A 26,444-nucleotide genomic window follows, 5' to 3' on the forward strand; every position below is an offset into this window, starting at 1 on the left:
CCTTGTACTGCATTCCGGCCCTGAATCTTATACCGGAACTGCGTTCTTGCCCTGAATCTTATACCGGAACTGCGTTCCTGACCGTTCAGGCTCATTTTCACCCCTGCTCGTTACCTGTATTAATGGCACCTGTTTTAACTCATTATCGGTATGAAAGACACCTGTCCACAAGTCAGTCACACTCCAAACTCTACTATGGCCAAGACCAAAGAGCTGTCGAAGGACATCAGAGACAAAATTGTAGACCTGCACCAGGCTGGGAAGACTGAATCTGCAATAGGTAGAAGGCTTGGTGTAAAGAAATCAACTGTGGGAGCAATTAATGGAAAATGGAATATGAACATACAAGACCACTGATAATTTCCCTCAATCTGGGGCTCCATGCAAGATCTCACCCCGTGGCTTCAAAACGATAACAAGAATGGTGAGCAAAAATCCCAGAACCACACGGGGGGACCTAGTGAATGACCTACAGAGAGCTGGGACAACAGTAACAAAGGCTACTATCAGTAACACAATGCGCCGCCAGGGACTTAAATCCTGCACTGCCAGACGTGTCCCCCTGCTGAAGCCAGTACACGTCCAGGCCCGTATGTGTTTTGCTAGAGAGCATTTAGATGATCCAGAAGAGGACTGGGAGAATGTGTTATGGTCAGATGAAACCAAAATAGAACTTTTTGGTAGAAACACAGGTTTGTTTGGAGGAGAAAGAATACTGAATTGCAGCCGAAGAACACCATACCCACTGTGAAGCATAGGGGTGGAAACATCATGCTTTGGGGCTGTTTTTCTGCAAAGGGACCAGGACGACTGATCTGGTAAAGGAAAGAATGAATGGGGCCATGTATCGAGAGATTTTGAGTGAAAATCTCCTTCCATCAGCAAGGGCATTGAAGATGAGACATGACTGGGTCTTTCAGCATGACAATGATCCCAAACACACAGCAAGGGCAACAAAGGAGTGGCTTCGTAAGAAGCATTTCAAGGTCCTGGAGTGGCCTAGCCAGTCTCCAGATCTCAACCCCACAGAAAATCTGTGGAGGGAGTTGAAAGTCCGTGTTGCCCAATGACAGCCCCAAAACATCAATGCTCTAGAGGAGATCTGCATGGAAGAATGGGCCAAAATACCAGCAACAGTGTGTGAAAAGCTTGTGAAGAGTTACAGAAATTGTTTGGCCTCCGTTATTGCCAACAAAGGGTACATAAAGTATTGAGATGTTGATTGGTATTGGCCAAACACTTATTTTCCACCATGATTTGCAAATGAATTCTTTAAAAATCAAACAATGTGATTTTCTGTTTTTTTTTCCACATTCTGTCTCTCATGGTTGTTTTACAGGCCTTTCTAATATTTTCAAGTGGGAGAACTTGCAAAATTAGTGGTTGACTAAATACTTATTTGCCCCACTGTATATTGTTAGATTGCCCGTGAGGATTACAGACATTTTTTTAAGGAATATGTGTTCACCACTGATTTAATTTATTAGTGTATAGAAGAAAAAGAAAAGGCAAAGGCAAAGAAATCTATCTGGTAAACACTGACAACTCAAAAGATCTGTATTGATTGTTGAAAATGTAGAAACAGACAATTGCTTCCTTTTTTCAAAACTAAATTGAAAGAAGACTAGCAGCCCCCCCCCCCCAAACAATAAAACAACACATTTAGAGAGCTTTATCACAAAGAACATCACTTGAATGTCAAAAGAATCAGTTGTAGCATTTTGAAAAGACAGATTGCTTTTATTCTGAGTGTTTGCTATGATTGTATGGGCTATTTAAAGACACAAATTCCACAACTAGTGTCATTTTTATCCAATCCACGTTAGCGGCTTCTGTCCTTGTTATTGTTCTCTGTGTTGTTTGGTATGAAGACTAATAGTGAAAGCGTCGAGTGAGAGATAAATGCATTTCTCAAGGTTTCTTGATTTCAAGAGACTAATAAATGTTTAATCTTTCAATCAAATTCTCCATGGGGACCATCAGGTGTTCTCGGGCCAGCTGGGAGACGGTCTGCCCACCGTGTCCTGGGTCGACTCCAAGTGGGACTTGCCCTGAACAAGCAGGAATATGTGAATCGACCTACCGACTAAGCCTCCTCTGCAGCACCTACCCCCGAATAGACTACAGGTCAACCAATATATCAGTCAGTCGATATATCGGGCCAATATGTGTCTTTTCAAGAGCGGGAGACATACAGCCGATACATTAGAAGAACTTATGTTAGCTATTTTGGTGCTAATCTGTCCATTAAAGATCAACCGATTTGTTGGGCGGCTAATATATCGGGCCGTTTTATGGACTTTTCAAGAAGACCCGATAAAAGCCGATATACCGTATTGGTCCGAATATAAGACAGTGTTTTTTTGCATTGAAATAATAGTGGAAAACAGGGGGTCGTCTTATATTCGCTGTCTAGACATTATACCCATTCTAGGGATGTGCCGGTTACCGGTTTCACGGTTTACCGTGGTGTGAAAACGTCACGGTTTCAAAACCACTCAAATTTTCCGTCAGACCGTAGTACGGTATTCGCTAATTTTCATGTGTCAAAAATGCAGCCAGAAGTGGCTTGGCGCAGCAGCGCTCAGCCCCTCCCGTTTGTTTCTGCGTGTGAAAGTGACGCTATCGGCTTGACAGCCAGTGAACCCAAAAACAAATCATCCAAACATAAGGCGTACTTTTCTTCAATTTATTGAGCTCTCAGATCATGGTAAGTGGAATATACAAAATTAATACATTTAAAACGTTGTACAATTGTATTTTTCCATGTGTGAGTAGCATCAACAGCTTAGCACCATGAAAAGTTCGCCAAAAACAAAACACACAATTTCCTTTCAAATTCAATATACAAACTAACTCAAAGCTTACAAAGACGAATGTTAGCCTAGGCTTAGCTGGGGGAGCAACTTCGTCGAGTGTTACAGCCGCAGAGTGAGAAAACCAGCTTGATTCGCTTGAATGAAAAGGAAAAGGGGATAGCATCAAAGATCGCTAATAATGAAAGATGCTCTTGCCCTAAGCACAAATCCACGTTCGCTGGATCAAGGAGAGGTCTCGTTGCCAATGTTTTTTTTACTTCTTTGTTTAGATGAAACCTTTCCACAACAATATTTACACTTTAAACTAACTTATACATTTTTAACTTATGAACTTATGAATTCTTTGTTTTTTAACACATAGGCGTGACATGTATAACTAGAGCTGACACAGTGGCTGAAAATGGCAAAACTTCACTTGAGCTTTTCCACCCTCAAAAAAAAGTCATGCAGTAAAATTAAAAAAAAATATTCAGAAGTGTTTTTACTTTTTTTATGGAAATTGTTTTGTTCTTGCTCTAATCTTGAGCAACTTGAGCTGTGGCTGTGGGTATAGTCTATAAGTTATATTTATTTCAATTTTATTTGAAATATTTGTTTTTTTATTGATAATTTATTTTAACAATATATTCATGTTCCAGTTTGCAACGTTGCAATGTTCTGATTTTTTTTTTAAGTCCTGTTCAATGGAAAAAAAATATTTTTAACCCATACATCTCAAAATAACACATTTTGGAGCTATAATTGCAATACCGTGATACCGTGAAACCGCGGTATTTTTGCCCACGGTTATCGTACCGTCAAAATCTCATACCGGCACATGCCTAACCCATTCACGACGCTAGATGGCACCAGATATCATTGAAGCGATGTTCTGTCATGACAGACCTCAGCTACTCTCCCCATTCACGACGCTCGATGGCGCCAGATAGCATTGAAGCGATGTTCTGTCATGACAGATCTCAGCTTCTCTCAAGTTTAACCAGTTTGCAATTTTTTCTTGCAATGTTTTTCCTTATTCAGATTTGTTTCAAGACTACAGTTACAGTTAGACTTCCCTTGGATGGTTCATGCAGTTATTGCAATTTTGTTGTTTTATCACAATAGATTGTGTGATAAATTATGTATTAAAGTTTTTTCAAACTTGAGTCTTGAAAAAGAGGGGGTCGTCTTATAATGAGGGCCGTCTTATATTCGGGCCAATACGGTATTTATTCATGGACTAAAACTTTTGAAGTTCATAAACAAAAACATTTTGAGAATTGTCGACTAAAACTTGACAAAATTTGTCAGATTTTTCGTTGACTAAAACTAGACGAAGATGAACACATTTTCAAATGATCAAAATATGACTATGACTAATAAGTATTTCCATCCAAAAGACTAAGACGAAAATTAAAATGGCTGCCAAAAACAACACTGGCACTCCGACATTTTATCCGACCAGATAGTCCCAGGTCACATCTGCAGCTCCCGTCTCGGTCTCCTGATTGGCTCCAAAATCAGATGACTGGGGAAGCGGTTGGATAGTTGAGATGGTACTATATGATGAATCAATGAATCAGGAACTAATGTCTTGCTTGCAAGGCTAAAGCCTTGCTGTACCCGTTGTGGAATTTGGCAGACCACTCTACGCCAAGGATACTCCTGTTAAAAGCTCACGTCTAATTTGCTGTGAATGTTATCTAATGTGATGTTTGGGCATCTGATTGAGGCCCATTCAGACAGATTCTGAGCTCAGCAACTCAGCCAGCATTAACCCCTCTCAACAAAACTACAGTGGAGCAAATAAGTCTTATAAAGGGGGTCGTCTTATAATCAGGGCCGTCTTATATTCGGGCCAATACGGTAATAGGATAACTGTTATGTTTATTTTTTGGGTGATTACCTTTCTTATAAAAGGTCGACCGATAGAATGGCCAGCTGATTTATCGGGTTAACAGATGCACTTTTTCAAGATCAGCCTTTCAAGGGAGGCATAGGAGTGTGATCAGTCTATACTGGAACGCACCTTCCAGAACCTCTTCTTAAACAGTGGGACCACCACCAGTTTGGCAATCCAGGTACTACCGTCCCCAATGTCCAAATGAGTTTGTGAATAATCCAATGTAAAGCATGCTTGAATGTCCTGAATAGTGCTATCATATGTAATAAGGGTGTAACGGTACATGTATTTGTATTGAATCGTTTCGGTACGTGGTCCTCGGTACCGAACAGGTTTCTGACGTAATGTAACCCTTACTTTTCGAGGCTGTGAGTCGATCGGGTTACAGTTTCTTTGTGTAGATTATATTTACTCCGTCTTCTCTACTATAATGAGGACCAACACGGTATGACAGTATAACCCAGAAACGTGAACGGCGCGACAACGTGGCTGCCTCGAGAACGCAGTGAAACGCGGGCGTTAAAGTCAATCAGCCAATGTACACCAGTCGCAGTGCAGCCGCGTGTTAGACGCGTTCCAGAAGCGGCTCAACACGACGCATGCAAAAAGAACGGCAGAGTTTATTATTTGACGCGAGACGCAACCCTCCTGCATCAATACTACTACCGGTAGCTAGAATCGGGCAGACCGGAAGTCACTCGTGTAAAAATACGGTGGGTCCGGTCGATTTTCAAACTGATGTGCAATAGTAACCCACTTTTTGAGTCCATCAGATCTCTTGAGTGGTAGATTGGCGCGCAGTTGACTTGTCTTTGTTGATTTACTGCTGTCTTCTCTGCTATAATAATAACCAACAGGGCCCCGTGTTCAATACAAAACACTCCTACCACAACAAAACAAGTAGGAACTAATATTCACATAGGAACTAAAGTTATACAACATAAAATATACAATATAAATGAATACTACATCACATTTGTAAAATATACACACATAATACAATAAATAATAGCCCATTTAAATAAAATAAATTGAAATGAGCTAAAACACCTGTAATGAAATAATAAGAACAATACAAAGATCCTGCTTACACAATTCAATTTATTAATTTCTGTGTGGAGCTTTAACTTGAGAAAATCCACCAATAAAGCTTTTGAAAGGAAAAAAAAAATGATTCATTGAGGCATTTCATTTGTAAAATACATGTTAAAGTCTTTGTCATTGGGATTGCGTTTCTCTTTAGCACAGGACTTCTTTTTTCTTCTTTCTTTCATAAAGAAAGCTGACCAATACCCGGGTTTTGAAAGGCAAATTATTGTTGGATTACCTTTAAATACCCGCTACTTTTTGAGCAGAATTCTAGCTTTGTACAGGCTAATGTTCATATTGTTGAAAGTAGAAAGGTGTCTCATAAACAACTAGCACATTTATATTTTGCATTTTGTTTTCTTACTGTACTGAAAATGAACCGAACCGTGACCTCAAAACTGAGGTACGTACCAAACCGAGATTTTTGTTTACCGTTACACCCCTAATATGTAATAATAAAGCATTATAATCACCTAACTACTGATGCCTTGAGGTGCATTTGCAACACAACTCATTTCTGCAGGATACTTTTGTCTTTCAACAAGTCTCCAGACATACCGCGACAGGCTTAGCAACTTCAATAAAACATATCGTTAGTTAGTTAGTTAGATGGAATTACGACCCCCCCACCCCCAAAATTTCTCCTCGGATCTACACAATTCATGTAGGTCACCCTTTTTGACTTCAAAACGGAGAATCTCGCCGAAAGATGAGGGATTTTCATGCCTGAAGACACGAGTAAGAAGCATAGAATAGAGGTTCAGTATTATTTTCTATATTTATTTCTAAAACGTGATTGTTATGTTGAAACAGATAACGAAGTAACCTTCACCCCACAATTGGCCCACCGTACATATAGATTTATATCCAATTTTCTTCTATAGTCATCATTTTGGCTTGGTCATTTGAAAAGTAGCTCGCAAGATGAAAAAGCTAGGCCACCCCTGCTCTACAGTATATCGAACTAAAACTTACACAAAATTGGATGGCAAGTTTTTCGATACTTATCTTGCAGCTCTACACCCACACATGGAGATCTGACCTACCTTCTTGGCTTGCTGGACACAGGTCATGTACTGTTTGGCCAAACTGGAGCAATGCAGGGTTTGCTGAGGATTTTCTCTGTAACACTGGAGCACCCTGGCCTGTAGCTCAGTGCAAACTGATGCAGTCGGTCGGGGCCTACGCTCACACACACATACACACCCACACCAACAGAAGGTAGACATGAGATTCCAATAGAGAATGGCTTGTGCCTGCTATGTTTTAAAATTATAGTTCCTAAGTTTGTTCAAATTTTCCAATTTGCCAATGTTTACTCACTAAATTGGAACTTTGAATTTACTCAGTACATAGGAGCGATGCTAAGGACAAAAATTGTATAAAATCATATACATATTAATCCATCTGGAACATATGCCTGCTGGTTTGCTCATTGTCTTTTGCCAGTCGTTGTGACAACTTTTACAACTGTAAATGTTGATTTCAACATTTCCAGGATTTACACTGCATGGTTCAAGTCACAATAGTCATTTCTATTCCCAAGTGACAAAATTAGAATGTGGAGCATGGCAGGGTAAAGAGAAAAATATTCAAAGAATCCAGTCTGAAACTGACTACCGCAATTTTCGGAATATAAACCGCTATTTTTTTTAATCCAGCGGTTTATAGTACAGTGTGGCTTATTTGTTGATTTATTTTGGGTTAATAGGTAACACTTTATTTGACAGCGGCGTCATAAGACTGTCATAAGACCATCATAATTATGACACTATCATGGGCATTACTGAATGCTTATGACAGATTTCATTCAGTGTCATTCGGCAAACTATGTCACTAACTCCCTTTATGTCCAGCTCAAATCTATTACATCCATTCAAAAACGTGATAATTTGCCGGATGACGCCAAAAGAAATCTGTTATAAGCAGCCATTAATGCTCATGACAGTGTCATGTGATAATTATGATTGTCTTATGCAGTTGCAGATTTGGCAATTTTGGGGCCTAAGGCGAACATATCCAAGGGCCCTCTTCATGGGTCAGGGGTTAAAAAGGTGAGAAGGGTGTGGAGGAAATATGTTCCGGTACACTAGGGCTGTCCAAAACGACAAATTTTCTCCTGATTAGTCAGCCAACTAGTTTTACGATTAGTCGACTAATCTTTCTTTTTTTTTTTTTTTTTTACTACTTTAGCAATGAAATTTTTGTTGACGCTTATTAACTCACAAAACTATTTTGGAACACTTAAATTCTTTATTACAATACAAATAATCATGTAAATAACAATAATCACAAATGAACGATTAGGTTAAATGCTGATAGCATTTACTAGTGCAAAAGAATGGAAAGTAAACAGATTCAGAACACTGACTTTGCCTTTCCAACATTATTCAAAACAATTCTTAAAATTCTAGCATTATCATTATACTACTATATATGATAGTAGTATAATTATAATTATTCATTACCAATCATATTTGTCATAAAGAGTCATTTGAAAGCTATTCTTAGAGTAGAAACTGTATTCTGTAGTATTTACTCTACATATTATAATATTAATTCTGAAGTATGTGGGATTAACTCCAGAAATCGTTATTTATATGACCAGCAGTGTCCAAACTTTTTGCAAAGGGGGCCAGATTTGGCGTGGTAAAAATGTGGGGGGGCGACCTTGGCTGACGTCCTAGCAAGCCATTCAGTGTGTCAGATTTGCTTTATTATTTTTTTAATTAATTTCAACAATCTCGCAACTAGCCTTTGCGGCGTTCTCTTTTGACTCTCGGGCTCTTGCGAAATACTACTGCTGTGAAATTAAACGAGCTTCAAGTTGTTTCTATTTCTCGCTGCGTATCTTCCCTGTAATCTTGTCGTACAATTCAGTGTGTCTTGTCATTGAAATCTTTAAAAACAGCGACTGTCTCTTTGCAAATGTGGCAAGACACAGTTGTTGCGTATTTTAGTGAAGAAATAGACCAATTTCCACCTTTCCTTGAAGCATCGGCCGTCACAGTCAACTTTTTTTTGTTGATTGTCGCCATTTTAGAAAATTGGAAGTAGAGGGTCACACGGAGTAATGTTGCTTAGCCCTTAAATACCTGCAACATGAAGCAATTATCAGAGAATCCCAAAATTTGAAAAATAAGGACCTAATGAAACCTTTTTTTTCAAATTTGTGAAAAGAAAAGTCAAAATTAATATGTGTAATAAGTGCTCTAATGTCTATAACCCATGCTAAATCATGTTTTTTTCTCATGGAACCTGCAGATGCATGTGTCAACTTGCATGCATCATTTTTTTTTTCAAAAAGAAATGTCAAAATCCTAAATTAGTCTGAAAATCCAGAAATTTTAGGAGTATCAAATGTGATACATTGGGCAATAAAGGGTTAAAGTGCTGCTGCCTTTTAGTGGGTAAATGAGGAGCAGCATTTCGTGTGTAAGCTACTTCATATGCTGGTTGCAGTACTGCTGACCAATTTATTAAGTCTGTGTGCGGGCCAGATGTTATTGATTTTATGACAGAGGCTGGGGGCCGGATGAAATTTGACCATGGGCCGCATTTGGCACACAGGCCGGACTTTGGACATGTCTGTATATGACGAACATGTGCTTTTATTTTGAAATGTTCACCAGAGGTACGTTCGCTAAACCACTAACCGAAAGCTTTACACTCTGTAAAAAACATTCTTCGTCATTGCTTGTGGTGTTTCTAATAAAGTTTTTTTTTCGTTAGCAAATGCTGTTCACCAAAAGTTGAGTGTTATTGTATGAATGATTGGAACTGTACTCCATTGTTTCGCCACAGGGTGTGCTGTCGTGTATTTTATGTTCGGTGTGAAGAAGAAGAAAGTTAAAAGAGGCATCAGCGGCCTGTTCTCAATGTCTCCCTCACTGCACTTTGGCTCTCATGGAGAGCACGTTCGCTCATGTGTTCGAAATAAACAATAGCAGAGTGCAAAGTAGCAAGTGAGCTGTAAAAATAGCGAGCTTAGTAGAATGAAAAACGCGGGAAAGCTAAGTGAAGCTAACGAACAGCTAAGCGGAGCTAAGCGATGCTAAACGGAGCTAAGTGAAGCTAAGCGACTGATACGCAATTCGTCGTCGTGGAACAGTCCATTGTAGTGCGTGTGTGTGGGGGAGAGATAATATAAATGCAGCATTCAAATGCTTTCTTTTTTTTTTTTTTGGTTATTTGTTTGTTTGGTATACTGACATAATTATACATGACGAATAGTTGGGGGTGCTGCTGGCTCTGGTGGCCCAAGCCCTTGCTCGTTGGGGCAAGGGCAGCTGGTTGTGGGCCCCCTACTGGTTGGGGGCCTAAGGCGATCGCCTGCTTCTCCTGAATAGTAGATCCGCCTATGGTCTTATGATAGTCTCATGGCACCACTGTCAAATAAAGTGTTACCAAATACCATAACTAGCAATTAATGAAACAACTGGAACAGTAACTGAAGAAATAATTAGCACAGATCATTAATTTAGATTATTTACATCTGTAGCGCTGCAATGCATGCTAGGAGGCATGTTGGACGACAACAATGTCGACAGCAGGTAGCAGCAGAGGTTGACTGTCTCCCCCAATGGAGCAGTGATTGCCAAATGAAACTTCTTGAAGCAATGACGCTTTGTAGCCAGTTGGTTCAAAGCTTCACGGTGGTTCATTTGGTCTTATGACAGTCTTGTGAGGCTGCTGCCAAATAAAGTGATAACGGTTAATATCTTTTGGAGTAAATATCCCATAACACAGTGACGACAGCTGTGGCTTATAGTCCAGTGCGGCTTATCTATGAACAAATGCCGTTTTTGTGTCAAATTTGGTGGGTGGGGGCTTATAGTCAGGTGCACCTTATAGTCCGACAATTACGGTAGTTACAATTATGAGAAGTAAAATTAATGTTTAACTGGCTCCAGAAGTCAATCGTTTCATTTAATGTATCAAAGGAATGTACTAGGGGTGTGACAAAATATCGAAATGGTGATACAGTGCCTTGCAAAAGTATTCGGCCCCCTTGAATCTTGCAACCTTTCGCCACATTTCAGGCTTCAAACATAAAGATATGAAATTTAATTTTTTTGTCAAGAATCAACAACAAGTGGGACACAGTCGTGAAGTGGAACAACATTTATTGGATAATTTAAACTTTTTTAACAAATAAAAAACTGAAAAGTGGGGCGTGCAATATTATTCGGCCCCTTTACTTTCAGTGCAGCAAACTCATTCCAGAAGTTCAGTGAGGATCTCTGAATGATCCAATGTTGTCCTAAATGACCGATGATGATAAATAGAATCCACCTGGGTGTAATCAAGTCTCCGTATAAATGCACCTGCTCTGTGATAGTCTCAGGGTTCTGTTTAAAGTGCAGAGAGCATTATGAAAACCAAGGAACACACCAGGCAGGTCCGAGATACTGTTGTGGAGAAGTTTAAAGCCGGATTTGGATACAAAAAGATTTCCCAAGCTTTAAACATCTCAAGGAGCACTGTGCAAGCCATCATATTGAAATGGAAGGAGCATCAGACCACTGCAAATCGACCAAGACCCGGCCGTCCTTCCAAACTTTCTTCTCAAACAAGAAGAAAACTGATCAGAGATGCAGCCAAGAGGCCCATGATCACTCTGGATGAACTGCAGAGATCTACAGCTGAGGTGGGAGAGTCTGTCCATAGGACAACAATCAGTCGTACACTGCACAAATCTGGCCTTTATGGAAGAGTGGCAAGAAGAAAGCCATTTCTCAAAGATATCCATAAAAAGTCTTGTTTAAAGTTTGCCACAAGCCACCTGGGAGACACACCAAACATGTGGAAGAAGGTGCTCTGGTCAGATGAAACCAAAATTGAACTTTTTGGCCACAATGCAAAACGATATGTTTGGCGTAAAAGCAACACAGCTCATCACCCTGAACACACCATCCCCACTGTCAAACATGGTGGTGGCAGCATCATGGTTTGGGCCTGCTTTTCTTCAGCAGGGACAGGGAAGATGGTTAAAATTGACGGGAAGATGGATGCAGCCAAATACAGGAACATTCTGGAAGAAAACCTGTTGGTATCTGCACAAGACCTGAGACTGGGACAGAGATTTATCTTCCAACAGGACAATGATCCAAAACATAAAGCCAAATCTACAATGGAATGGTTCAAAAATAAACGTATCCAGGTGTTAGAATGGCCAAGTCAAAGTCCAGACCTGAATCCAATCGAGAATCTGTGGAAAGAGCTGAAGACTGCTGTTCACAAACACTCTCCATCCAACCTCACTGAGCTCGAGCTGTTTTGCAACAAAGAATGGGCAAGAATGTCAGTCTCTCGATGTGCAAAACTGATAGAAACATACCCCAAGCGACTTGCAGCTGTAATTGGAGCAAAACGTGGCGCTACAAAGTATTAACGCAAGGGGGCCGAATAATATTGCACGCCCCACTTTTCAGTTTTTTATTTGTTAAAAAAGTTTAAATTATCCAATAAATGTTGTTCCACTTCACGATTGTGTCCCACTTGTTGTTGATTCTTAACAAAAAATTAAAATTTTATATCTTTATGTTTGAAGCCTGAAATGTGGCGAAAGGTTGCAAGGTTCAAGGGGGCCGAATACTTTTGCAAGGCACTGTATATCGTAATACTTTGCATCCCAAAAGGTTATCGATATGTTCCTGCCAAGAATCGAGATATTGTTTTGAAAAGGTCCCGGCCGTGGAACAGTGGACCAGCTCTACACCCTCTGCAGGGTCCTCGAGGGTGCATGGGAGTTCACCCAACCAGTCTACATGTGCTTTGTGGATCTGGAGAAGGCGTTCGACTGTGTGCCTCGGGGAGTACTGTGGGGGGTGCTCCGGGAGTACGGGGTACCGAGCCCCTTGGTACGGGCTGTTCGGTCCTTGTACGACCGATGTCAGAGTTTGGGCCGCATTGCCGGCAGTAAGTTGAATTCTTTCCCAGTGAGGGTTGGACTCCGCCAAGGCTGCCCCTTGACACAGATTCTGTTCATAACTTTTATGGACAGAATTTCTAGGCGCAGCCGAAGCATTGAAGGGGTCCGGTTTGGTCACCTCAGCATTGAATCTCTGCTTTTCGCAGATGATGTGGTGCTGTTGGCTTCATCAAGCCGTGACCTCCAACTCTCACTGGAACGGTTCACAGCCGAGTGTGAAGCGGTTGGGATGAAGATCAGCACCTCCAAATCCGAGACCATGGTCCTCAGTCGGAAAAGGGTGGAGTGCCCTCTCCGGGTCGGGGTTGAGATCCTACCCCAAGTGAAGGAGTTAAAGAATCTTGGGGTCTTGTTCACGAGTGAGGGTAGGAGGGAGCGAGAGATCGACAGGCAAGTGTGAAGAAGGAGCTGAGCCGAAAGGCAAAGCTCTCGATTTACCAGTCGATCTACGTTCCTACTCTCACCTATGGTCACGAGCTTTGGGTCGTGACCGAAAGAACAAGATCCCGGATACAAGCGGCCGAGATGAGTTTCCTTCGCAGGGTGTCCGGGCTCTCCCTAAGAGATAGGGTGAGAAGCTCGGTCATCCAGGAGGGACTCAGCGTTGAGCCGCTACTCCTCCGTGTTGAGAGGAGCCAGCTGAGGTGCATGTCCCACCAGTGGGAGGCCCCCGGGGACGACCCAAGACACGTCGGCGAGACTATGTCTCTCGGCTGGCCTGGGAACGCCTTGGGATCCCGCCAGAGGAAGCTGGTTGAAGTGGTTGGGGAGAGGGAAGTCTGGGCTTCCCTGTTAAAGCTGCTGCCCCCGCGACCCGACCCCGGAGCAAGCAGAAGATGATGGATGGATGGATGGATGGATGGATGGATGGATGGATGGATGGATGGATGGATGGATGGATGGATGGATGGATGGATGGATGGATGGATGGATGGATGGATGAACCAACAAGTTGCTACCAAACGTTTCCACCTTAATAGTGTCTCAGTAAACTCTAAGGCTGCATCGACGGTAGAGGAGGGAATCTTTGGGCACCTAACGATTCGATTACGATTCAGAGGCTCCGATTCGATTATAAATCGATTATTGATGGAACACTTGCTGTTCATTTTAGGGCATTTACAGGTCATTTTCTGTTGAGTTTGAGTCACTGCCTATTCATTTGGGTGATTCCAAGGTCATTTCCTGTTCTGTAACTTATAAATAAACAGGAAGAGACACATAAAATACCCCCAAATCAACAGGAAGCAACTGAAAATGAACAGGTAAATGACCTTAAATGGCTCAAAATGACCTCATTGCCTCTATGGCCGTTAGACGTTCAATCTCTTTGAAGTGGATTGGAGGATTGGACGTCTACTAATGATGAACTCATTCCAATTCACAGCAGAAGCTTGTTTTTCTGTTTATTAATTATTTGTATAATTTGTATAATCGTTGTATCGTCAGATCATCGTGATTATCGTGAGCTTTGTATCGCAAATCGTATCGTGAGGTACCAAGAGGTTCCCACTCCTAGAATGGACAGTTCCTGTCATAAGTCTACAATTCGGGTATATAGTAGCATCCAAAACTTTGGCTACCCTGGGTATGCCCAAACTTTTTAATGCCACCATATTTCATTCTGACCAATATTTATTTACATACTCAATCTGCAACTACAAACACCGACATGCCAGGTAAATGAGTACTTCCCTCGTGGCATCACACAAAGCAATTTTCGAATTATGCATCCTTCACGTATGAATGAGCACAGGTCTCCCACATTCACTGACAAATACACACCATTAATTTGTTAGCATGCATCTGTGAATTATGTCCGTGTGGCACATGCACGAGATAAAGAATACAAACTGAACTGGAAGACATAGCTCTGCAGAGGCATGTGTATTGCAGTAAGTATTTGTGTGTGTCTACAAGTGTGTGTGCATGTGCAGTGGAGGGTAGAGAAACAGGATTAAATTAATCATTGGAGGAGAGAATATTCATGAAAAGAGAAGTGAATGTAACCTGAGCGAGAGTGAGAAAGAAGGAGAGGTGGTAGAGGAGGGGTAAATGTGACAGTGACGTATTAAGTGACAAACCTTACAGCTTGCACAACCCATAGAAAATATTGCACTTCACCTCTGCTGTATTGGTGGCAGTCTTTCATGCAGCCCAGAAGTAAAACAGTTTTTGCACTTCTTTGCATCATCTTACAAGGTCTTTAGCAAGGACACTTGTTGAGGAGCTAGCTATTCCATATACTAAAATTAACAGTTTCGAATCTGTATTCTAGTGATGTATTGACAAAAACAAAATTTTATTCAATAACATTTCTTAAAGGGATCCTCGACCTTAAATACATGTAGGCTTTAATAAACCACAATTGTTCTCTTGTACTAAAATATGTTATTAGAAACACATAAAATGTTAAATCAATGACAATATTTTGTCGAACGAGTTTCTGACGTAATGTAACCCTTACTTTTCGAGGCTGTGAGTCCATCGGGTTACAGTTTCTTTGCGTAGATTATATTTGCTCCGTCTTCTCTACAATAATGAGGACCAACACGGTAGGACAGTATAACCCAGAAACGTCAACGGCGCGACAACGTGGCCGCCGCGAGAATGCAGTGAAACGCGGGCGTTAAAGTCAATCAGCCAATGCACACCAGTCGCAGTGCGGCAGCATGTTAGACGCATCCCAGATGCGGCTAAACACGACGCACGCGAAAAGGACGGCACAGTTTATTATTTGACGCGAGACGCGACTCTCCTGCGTCAATACTACTACCGGTAGCTAGGATCAGGCACACCGGAAGTCACTCGTGTAAAAATACGGTGGATCCGGTCGATTTTCAAACTAATATGCAATCGGAACCCACTTTTTGAGTCCATCAGATCTCTTGAGTGGTAGATCGGGGAACAGTTGACTTGTTTTTGTTGATTTACTGCTGTCTTCTCTGCTATAATAATAACCAACACGGCCCGTGTTCAATACAAAACCCTCCTACCACAACAAAACAAGTAGGAACTAATATTCACATAGGAACTAAAGTTATACAACATAAAATATACAATATAAATGAATACTACATCACATTTGTAAAATATAAACACATGATAAAATAAATAACAGCCCATTTAAATAAAATAAATTGAAATGAGCTAAAACACTTGTAATTAAATAATAAGAATAATACACACATCCTGCTTACACAATTAAATTTATTAATTTCTGTGTGGCACTTTGACTTGAGAAAATCCACCAATAACGCTTTTGAAAACCGTTCATAAGAAGAAGAAAAAAAAAAAGATTCATTGAGGCATTTCATTTGTAAAATACATGTTAAAATCATTGCTTTTCTCTTTAGCACAGGACTTCTTTTTTCTTCTTTCTTTCAGAAAGAAAGCTGACCAATACGTGGGGTCTGAAAGGCAAATTGTTGTTGGATTATCTTTAAATATCCGCTACTTTTTGAGCAGAATTCTAGCTTTGTATAGGCTAATGTTCCTATTGTTGAAAGCACAAAGGTGAGTAATAAACAACAAGCACATTTATACTTTGCATTTTGTTTTCTCACTGTACCGAAAATTACCCGAACCGTGACCTCAAAACCGAGGTACGTACCAAAACGACTTTTTTGTGTACCGTTACACCTCTAAGGAGTGATGACGTAAATGTGATGTTTCCAAATGTGTAACGTGTACAACAATTGCGTATTACTGCCTAACTCGCTAAGTAAAATGCCACAATGTGCTGCTTTTGGATGCAATTTCCAGTCAAGTGGACACAAGGGGAGTGACGTGAGTCTCCACAGATTTCCTGCTGACAAGAAGATGAGAAAGGTTTGGAAAAATGCCGGCAGGCTGGCAAATTTTCCCAAGGACCCAAGGCTTTGTTCTCGCCATTTTTCTCCTGCCGCGTTCGAGGCTTTTACTCGACGACAACTTATGAAAGAGCTCACCGGAGCGGCTGGATATAAGCGCAGACTAAAACGAAATGCTGTTCCAACTATTTTCCCTCACAAAAAGCCTCAACGTGCCTCGGATATGGAGTGAAATGCGCGCAATAAAGTGCCAAAGACAAGACACTCTGGCCGCGCTCTTAAGAAGCCAAGCCGCTCCTGTCGCTACAGCGGTAGGCAAACCTTCGGGCGTACCGCTAGTCACAGAGGAACCTAATAATTCACTTATACTGTCAGTTCATCAGGCAGTAAAGGCGTGTCTGTTCAGTATTCACCGAATATGAGTGATGCTGCTACTCAAACTGATCCATAAACGTCTGATGCAATGGTACAGTGGCCAGCTGATGCGCGACGAGCACTTAATATGGACCACCCTTATGTAACTAAACGTGAGTTGGATGTACAAGACATGGAGGACACTCGATCCAGATGACTAATTTATTGAGGACAGCCACGACACGACTCCAATCCTGACTATCACACGTGTGCATTCATAGTTTTATTACTTTCAGTGAGAGTTTATAATGTCAACAGTCATGAAAATAAAAATGCACGGATGACAAGGTGTGTTCAAACTTTTGGCCTGTACTGTATGTAAAGCACACGACAGCTCTGGATGCTAACAATCCACATGATTATACTGGGAGAAGTTTGAAAATGCAATAGCTTACCTTGAAGATCTGCTAACAAAAACAGAAGTTCTCAACAGCATACACTCTCTCGCTCGGTTGTCATTGAGACGCACTTGCATCACCAGTTTTGCCCAACTCTTGTCTTATCAGCAGTGTTGTCAGTGTAATCTGATTAGTTTCGTTCAGTAACGAGTAATCTAACGCGTTCATTTTTCGAAGCCAGTAATCTGATTAAAGTTGGTTTCCTTAGTGTCTGTGCGTTACTATTTTGTTTTTTCCTCATGATGTACAGTTGTGGTCAAAAGTTTACATACACTTGTGAAGAACATAATGTCATGGCTCTCTTGAGTTTCAGTTATTTTTACAACTCTGATTTTTCTCTGATCGAGTGATTGGAACAGATACTTCTTTGTCACAAAAACATTCATGAAGTTTGGTTCTTTTATGACTTTATTATGGGTGAACAGAAAAAATTGATCAAATCTGCTGGCTCAAAAATATACATACAGCAGCGCTAATATTTGGTAACATGTCCGTTGGCCATTTTCACTTCAATTAGGCGCTTTTGGTAGCCATCCACAAGCTTCTGGTTGAATCTTTGACCACTCCTCTTGACAGAATTGGTGCAGTTCAGTTAAATTTGATGGCTTTCTGACATGGACTTGTTTCTTCAGCATTGTCCACAAGTTCTCAATGGGGTTTAAGTCAGGACTTTGGGAAGGCCATTCGAAAACCTTAATTCTAGCCTGATTTAGCCATTCAGTTACCACTTTTGATGTGTGTTTGGGGTCATTGTCCTCTTGGAACACCCAACTGCGCCCAAGACCCAATCTTCGGGCTGATGAAGTTAGGTTATCTTGAAGAATTTGAAGGTAATCCTCCTTCTTCATTATCCCATTTACTCTCTGTAAAGCACCAGTTCCATTGGTAGCAAAACAGCCCCACAGCATAATACTACCACCACCGTGCTTGACGGTAGGCATGGTGTACTTGGGGTTAAAGGCCTCACCTTTTCTCCTCCAAACATATTGCTGGGCATTGTGGCCAAACCGCTTGATTTTTGTTTCGTCTGACCACAGAACTTTCCTCCAGAAGGTCTTATCTTTGTCCATGTGATCAGCAGCAAACTTCAGTCGAGCCTTAAGGTGCCGCTTTTGGAGCAAGGGTTTCCTTCTTGCACGGCAGCCTCTCAGTCCATAGAGATGAAAAACACGCTTGATTGTGGACACTGACACCTGTGTTCCAGCAGCTTCTAATTCTTGGCAGATCTGCTTTTTGGTGATTCTCGGTTGAATCTTCACCCTCCTGACCAATTTTCTCTCAGCAGCAGGTGATAGCTTGCGTTTTCTTCCTGATCGTGGCAGTGACAAAACAGTGCCATGCACTTTATACTTCCAAACAATTGTTTGCACTGTTGCTCTTGGGACCTGCAGCTGCTTTGAAATGGCTCCAAGTGACTTTCCTGACTTGTTCAAGTCAATGATTCGCTTTTTCAGATCCATGTATGTATATTTTTGACCCAGCAGATTTGATCACTTTTTCTGTTAACCCATAATAAAGTCATAAAAGAACCAAACTTCATGAATGTTTTTTGTGACAAAGAAGTATCTGTTCCAATCACTCTATCGGAGAAAAATCAGAGTTGTAGAAATAACTGGAAACTCAAGAGAGCCATGACATTATGTTCTTCACAAGTGTATGTAAACTTTTGACCACAACTATATGTAAAATAAAGAATACTGTAGTCATGTTCGAAGAGAATCTGAATAGAAAATATTGCTCTTGAGTTTGGCAGTGACATCGGATGTCACATTTTCTCATCGGGGGGAAAAAAAACGGGTCACGTGTATTACCATGATATGAGCGCTGTTGGCGGCCAACAAACAATTGGCTACCTCTCAGTAGGCTAACAGTGGAAGACGTAGGAGAAGAACCACAAACGGCTGCATTTGCTTATTGGACATACAGCCATGACTTCACATTTCTCTCCAATAAAGATGACCAAAAATATATCCGTGCATCGCAAACTTTGCGCTGGCTCAAAAGGGCAGTCGACCGCTCATAACTCTACATCTAATTCAAGGAATCACTTGGAATTACAGCACAACGCGACAAAAAGTCGAAACAAAGCCATCAGGTAACGAGACAGCCAGCACTTTTACAGTTTGTAACCACCCTTTACGTACATTTTATAGTTATAGTTTGTAACCATAGGCGGAGTGTGACTTTGTGTGTGTGTGTGTGGGGGGGGGGGACGACAACAAAAGAGCGAGTCAAAAGTCAAAAGTTTGGACACGGCTCATCACATGATTGCTTTTTATATATTTTCACCGCTATTGTAAATTCTCACTGAAAATATCAAAACTATGAATGAACATGAGGAATTATGTACTTGAAACAGGTTTTATATTCTACAAAGTATCCTCCCTTGAGGTGTCTCCAAACTTTTGGCCTATACTGCATGCATTATGAAATACTTTGTAGGATTCTTGGTCATTTCATTTGTTTTTGCTGTTTGTTTTATTGCTTTACAACTTTTATAGACAGCATTTTAACGGTTAGGTCTTTATTTTAAAGGGGAGTTCAGAATTTTTGACATTAGGCTTGATCTTCGAGTTGGGGTTTTAATTGGGGTTTTAATTCGTCGTTGGAGTTGTTTTGAAAAAATTCCATGCCGTTTGTCAGTTATTTGTTAGTTTCAGGGCTCCGGAGTGGCTGAGCTAGCGCAAGTCAATGGTGGTTGAAATCAACTCCATCGACTAACTAAACCCCAGCTAACTCGAAGATAAAGCCTTATCTGAAAAATTCAATTACATGCGATGAAATTTTTCTGTTGAGGCAGCAAAGGGAGAAAAATTGGGAAAAGTAACTGATAAATTACTTTTAAAGTAACTTAGTTACTTTGATAATAAAGTAATCAGTAAAGTAACTAGATTACTTTTTGAAGAGTAATCAGTAATCAGTAACTAAATTACTTTTTCAAGCAATCTGTGACAACACTGCTTATCAGGCACTGTATTCTGTTTTATTTCAGTATCGGATTTTGGAGTTGGACAATATTGAGATATCCGTTAACGGTCAAAAAGTAATTACTGGACAACTCTGCTATTAATGCAATCAAATTCTGAATCCACCTGTCCACTGTCGACGCGCAGTTATCGAAACATCAAAAATCTGTGTAAATGTCACAGGAGGGTAAAAGCCGGAAATTTTGTTAAGCATGGTAAAACTTTGCGGGATCTCTGTAAGAACAGACCGACATCATGGCTAGCTTCTGGGTGCATAGGTTAAGGCTTGAAATAAATGAATAATGTAATGCTAACAATAGTGTTTAGTCAACTAAAAACTCTTTTGAATGACTATAATTGCACCAGGGCTTTACTTAAGTTAAAATTCTGACAGTTGTTCTGCATTCTGAATGAATCCCTAACAGTTGGCGATAACGGCAACAATAGCCCCAAGGTAATAATCCAAGCTCAAGTAGAAAAAAAAACGTAATTCTTTTCTCTATTCATGAAGAGAAACTTTGTGATAGCACGTGTGTTCTAATAATGGAATCTGAAGCAGAAAATTGTCTCTGCTAATCTGCACCAACTGCCTCGTTTGACTGAAATTAAAGGTGAGCTCTTATTAGAAAACTATTAGCCACTATGGCTTGTTTGACAGCAACAATTTTGCAACAAAAAAGAAGAAAAACAACACTCAAATGGATTACTGCCTGTGTTGTTTTGCATAAATATGTGCGGAGTTGGGGAAGAAAGAACGCTCCCATTCTTATTTGTCTCACCTTGGCACAAGAGAGCTTAGGTTCTACATCGCCAAAAAGCATGACATTGGGGAATAAAGCAATAAGGAAAAGGCAAAGACTGTTAAGGCGTAACATTTTACGATACAGTCTTTGTCTAAGTTGGCCTTGTTTGTGTGTTAACGGTTATTAATGTAAGATAAAAAGGATTTGCACTTCTTTAGAGCAAAAGCCAAGGCATTATAGCTTCAGGTATTTATATTACTCTGAGTGGACAGGAAGTAAAGAGAAGATCAAAGATGTCAGAGCTCGGGTAAGATTAAAAGGATTAAAAGGTACATGCAAGCTTTGTATAGAAGTTAGATGATAGTGCTACAAGGATAACATTTAGTAATCATAAATCACACTTGCCCAAAGCTACAGTAGGGCTAATATTTAGTTTCTAAAGCAATCTGATGACTGACACAGTAGATTATGGTGTTGCATTTGATTTTCCATAGTCATACTGTAATGTATTTCATTCAAACCTTGACAAGTAAGACGCCTAATAAATGTCTGTCTCCGATAAATATTAGTCTGTTAGACCATGGGTCCCCAACCTTTTTTGCACCACGTACCAGTGTTATTTGGGTATTTTTTCACGGAACGGTGTTCTGACAAATTTTTCAACCCATCAAAAATTGCAACGATGCGGTTCTGCGCATGCGCGTAACGTTAAACATGGCCGCAAATGCAGCGATTCCAAAGTAAACACTACAAACTTTCTTGAAAGGAATACTAACTTACGTTTGATCATGGAAGGACATGTAGAAAAGTTCTCCCCAGACACATGCTGCCATGCTTAACAACAAGACAGAGTCGTTAAGCATTAATTAAGAAGCCCGCTTTGCAAAGATACGATGTTGGAAACTGTAGCAAGGTTTTCAATGCTCTCGTACTGATGTCAGGATATTCCGGAATGACTTTAATCTAGAACCTCGGTAGAGTTGTTGTCTCAAATGTACGTTTAAGGTCGCCGTCATTTGCGATCTCTACAAGCTTAACCTGTTCTCCTGTTCCACAGACATGCTCAAATCACTCGGTTTATTCACAAACGGGTCACGAATCCACTTCTTCGCAGTTCGTGGGTCTTCAAGGTTATAGGCTCATCTTTTGGCTCGTCAGGTGCCCTTTTCGCCGTAAAAATATCTCCAAAGACGTCTGTTTTCCAGTCATCTTCGCTCGTGTGGGGGCTAACAATTTCCGAGAACAAATGCGCTGCGCCCGCGACCTTGTAATACGTTATTATTGAGGACAAGTGCCCATAGATATATTATATACACAAAACGAGATGTACTGCTAGCAGTCCAATCAATGCATTTCTATGACGACATTCTAATCCATCCTGTAGTATTATATCTAGAGCAGACAGGGATATTGGTGTGTTAAACAGAGACATAGGGTTAATTCGGGCAGAATTCGGTCATTAATAAATTATTATTTCTGTGCGGCCCGGTAGCAAATGCGCCACGGACCGGTACCGGTCTGCGGCCCGGCAGATGGGGACCCCTGTGTTAGACAGGTAATAGGAATGTTATGAATGTGGTCTAAAATGTTGGAGCTAGCAAACACTTATAAAGTTAAGCCAAACTTTTGAGCGCCGGTGCCACAGCGTGTCCATGGTTGTAATCAAGTTGCTTAGCACAAACACGCGCTTCTTATGGCTTCTTCTTCATGGTTTTCGGCAGCATTTTTTTCCCGCTCGGCGGTCAGGGCATCGAACCATGGAATCGAAATTTAAAAATTCAAACGGTTCCGGGAGAACCGGAGTGTTAGAACCAGGTCCCATCGATGCTCAATGCTGGATGCCCAACCCTAGTAATAATGCATATGGCGGAAAACACTCAGGTGACTTGAAGTTCCGTTCTCAGACCCTCAATTTGGCCAATTTTCAAAATTGTCCTATATGCATGTGTCATCATTGGAAAGCTTAAAATCTCAATTTTCTGGGGGAAGAAAGTTTTTGAGCAGGAGGGCATTTAAAAACCCATCCATCCATCCATTATCTTCCGCTTGTTCCGGGGTCGGGTCGCGGGGGCAGCAGCTTTAACAGGGAAGCCCAGACTTCCCTCTCCCCAGCCACTTCAACCAGCTCCTCCGGCGGGATCCCAAGGCGTTCCCAGGCCAGCCGAGAGACATAGTCTCTCCAGCGTGTCCTGGGTCGTCCCCGGGGGCATTAAAAAAAAATTTTTTTTTTTTTTTTTTTTTTTTTTAAAAAACAGCAAAACCGTAACTGGATGCAAGAGTACGTGAGAGCAGAATTAAAGACGCCACGATTTTAACGAGATATTATCGCGTACCTCCCTCTTTTCGATCCAAAAACTCCATGTAGCATGTATCACTGAGTGTCAAGACACAGTTATGAATGGCCACAGCCGGAGTTTTTAGGAATTTTAAGGGTGAAACATTGTAATAATATAACAAGGGTCGCGATGCAGAAATCGCAGACATCAAAGAGTGGTCGAGATCTTCATTTTCATATATTTACCCTTTTAAAAGTTTTTTCCCCCCCATTTTTCTTTGTTTGGATCGATTACTTATCTAAAATATTGGGGAAAATGAGACAGTAACGAAAAAAAATACAGTCAAGCGATAGTTATGAGGTAGATATCTGTGATTTATTTACAGACGCGAGATTGAGAGGGGGAGAATGTCACCCAATAGCTAATTGAGTAAATATTTTCAATTGAATAATATGATGGGATTTAATATTATTTTTTTATTTTTGCATTTCAATTATTTTAGTTACAGATGATCTAATTCACAAAATGTGAAATATAGATAAAACGAGTCATCACCCCTTGAGCTCTAGCACCAAGCCAATGGAAATTTACCAGCAACGCGATGAGACCAACCCCTTTTTTCAACTGACCGTGTTGTGAGCTGCTCCAGCAGAGAGATGCTGCATAGGAGAGCCCCTGAGCGAATTTATTCAACATTTTATGGTTAATATCCCTCCAAAAAGCGAGTTAACCTTTTGTAGCACTTCCTTATCAGTGTGGGCTGAGTTGGAGACGGTGTGCGTGAGGCAAAAGTGCAGTTTACTCGTCCTTGGTAAATTTAGCCCATCGAACTAATCCACGCTAACGTTAGCCTTAGCTGGCCAGTTCGGCAGTTAATAAAGAATTTGTTGACTCATTGTTGACTAAAGTTAGTAAAATAATTGTCATCCTGTATGTTGACGAATAGAGAAGGGAGTGAAACCGGACTTCCTTGAGCCTGGAGTTTGTGAAGCTCTTTGAAAGCATCTTGGTGAGTTACTGCAAACGTGCTAACTACAGTTAAGTGTAAAAATGTAGTCATAGCAGTTGAACCATATGCACTCCTATTGTCTGTGATACTAAATGGTTGACAATGGCAACATTTATTTTTCTTTTAAATGTTTAATGTAATTTTTGTATTTGTGTTTAAATGAGAACAGACTCAACTCAATTATTAAATTGAGTTGAATTGCAGTTAATGTTGTAAAAAGAAAATTGGTTAAGAATTAGAAAAAGAATTAGATTAAATTAGCCTTGTTTTATACAGGCTAGGTTTTTTTGATCACCCTTGAATTACCCTGGATTTGGATTCTGGATTCTCCCTGAAGGGGGAGATGGTGAGCTAACCCTTGATCGACGGACCTGAATGCTTCCTTTTTCCAAGGAGCATAATCTACAAACTCCTACCTCTCCAATGTGGTAGGATTGCGAACTGCTTCTGCAGTGGATTGGAAAAAAACTGAACTGTGCACTTTTATTTTCATATAACTTGGGACACGCTTCACTTATTTTGAAGGGACACTTTAATTATTTTTTTCTGGTACCAATTTGAACTGTGATACATTCGAGAGCCGGCTCTAATAGGCAATGATTGTGAATATATTGTAAATATTTGTTCATAGTTTCCTATTTCAATTATAATTTTTAATTTCACACTTTCGTGGCTCCAGTTATTTATTGTGTGCTAAATTACTGATTGATCCACCAAAAAATTTCCTTCCAGAGACGAACCTAAGCGCACGTGCCCAATTGAAAAAAATTTCTGTTGACCCTACAGGGTTTCGTTGTGCTTTTTGTAACAATGACAATAAATATTCTGATTTTTTTACTGTGACGTAATTTGTTTCAAAGTTTAAAATATGCGAGTGAATAATTTTTTTAAGTTGTGGGTTTTTTAAAAACTAAATATTAGACATCAATTAATGATTCTAAGTTAAAAATGACATTTTGAATAATAAATACAATTACTTACATTCTTTTTATGGCTAGGTTGAAACAAAAGAGGTTGCGCGAAGTCTGTAAACAGGGGTTTCCAGGGTAAAACGGACAAATTAAAAATAGTTTGGTGGCTTAGTGCGCCATGAATCTGCTATGGCAGCATATAGACATATTGGTCTATCAAACACAAAAGTTCTTTTGGCTTAAAATACAGCAGTTTATTTTAAAGAGGTGTGCAAGAGCAGAAACTGCTTCTTCAGTCTTGTCTGTGTTTTCCGCCATATAGTTTTTATCTACTGAAGGCTTTGAACAGCTATTTTGGAGGGATAATGAGTTTTGAAGAGACGAGGTGTGGTTTTGTTTATGTAGTTTCAGTAAAAAACAAGTGAGTTGTGTTTAAAGTTTGGGGGAAATGGTTTTGTGAAATGTGTTTTAGCAATTGAGAAAATCTGTAAATATGTCTGATGGAGGTGAGTCAATGCCTTCCATTTAAAAGCGACAATATGGATGTCATGGACTGAGAACAGATGCAGACAGCTGGAGTGTAGAGTCGAGATAGGAATGTAAGAGGACAATTTGCACCGTTAGCTTTGCTGATTGATCCCCACAAAATTCACTTTGAGGGACTATAGGGAAGTGCGATGGAAGGGGATAAGAGTAGGGTTTCATTAAAACAGGTGACATTCAAGAACAAGATAAGGTGCACATGTGCGGGCCTGTTTGTGTGTGACATCTATTTGCTGATAACATTTCAATCAGCAGAACTTCAGCAGTTGGATGACTCACTCAAATTGTGGCTGACGTGAGGCAAGACTATCTGGAATCACTTATCATCACTAGGCTTTTCATTGTCAACCATTTTAATTCCAGGCCCTTACATTGGATTTTAAGAAAATACCCTTTACTACTTTAAAAAATGTACACAAAAATGTATGCTATAGGGCAGTATGCAAAATAATTATTAAGTGTATAGTATGCATTTTGTTTTGTTTTGTTCTGATCATGTTTTTTTGCTCCCGATCCGATCCCGATCGTTTTAGTTTGAGTATCTGCCGATCCCGATATTTCCCAATCTGATTGCTTTTTTTTGCTCCCGATTCAATTCCAATCATTCCCGATAATTTTTCCCGATCATATACATTTTGGCAATGCATT

General features: G+C 40.4%; 1 protein-coding gene across 6 annotated transcripts in view; it reads right to left on the bottom strand.

Annotated features, from left to right (window-relative positions):
- LOC130921645 (MICOS complex subunit mic25-a-like) overlaps window positions 1-26,444 on the bottom strand; it is a 153,220-nt gene that overhangs the window by 47,873 nt on the left and 78,903 nt on the right. For 3 of the 6 annotated variants that reach the window (XM_057845771.1, XM_057845773.1, XM_057845768.1), the window contains one exon: window positions 6,837-6,972. In XM_057845771.1, coding sequence (XP_057701754.1) covers window positions 6,860-6,972 — 113 coding nt within the window. In that variant the 3' untranslated portion in view covers window positions 6,837-6,859. Of the gene's footprint in view, window positions 1-1,731; window positions 2,052-6,836; window positions 6,973-26,444 lie in introns of those variants that run through there. The other 3 variants (XM_057845769.1, XM_057845770.1, XM_057845772.1) reach the window with 3 other exon arrangements.

The sequence above is a fragment of the Corythoichthys intestinalis genome, chromosome 9 (genome assembly GCF_030265065.1).
Source record: "Corythoichthys intestinalis isolate RoL2023-P3 chromosome 9, ASM3026506v1, whole genome shotgun sequence".
NCBI lineage: Eukaryota > Metazoa > Chordata > Actinopteri > Syngnathiformes > Syngnathidae > Corythoichthys > Corythoichthys intestinalis.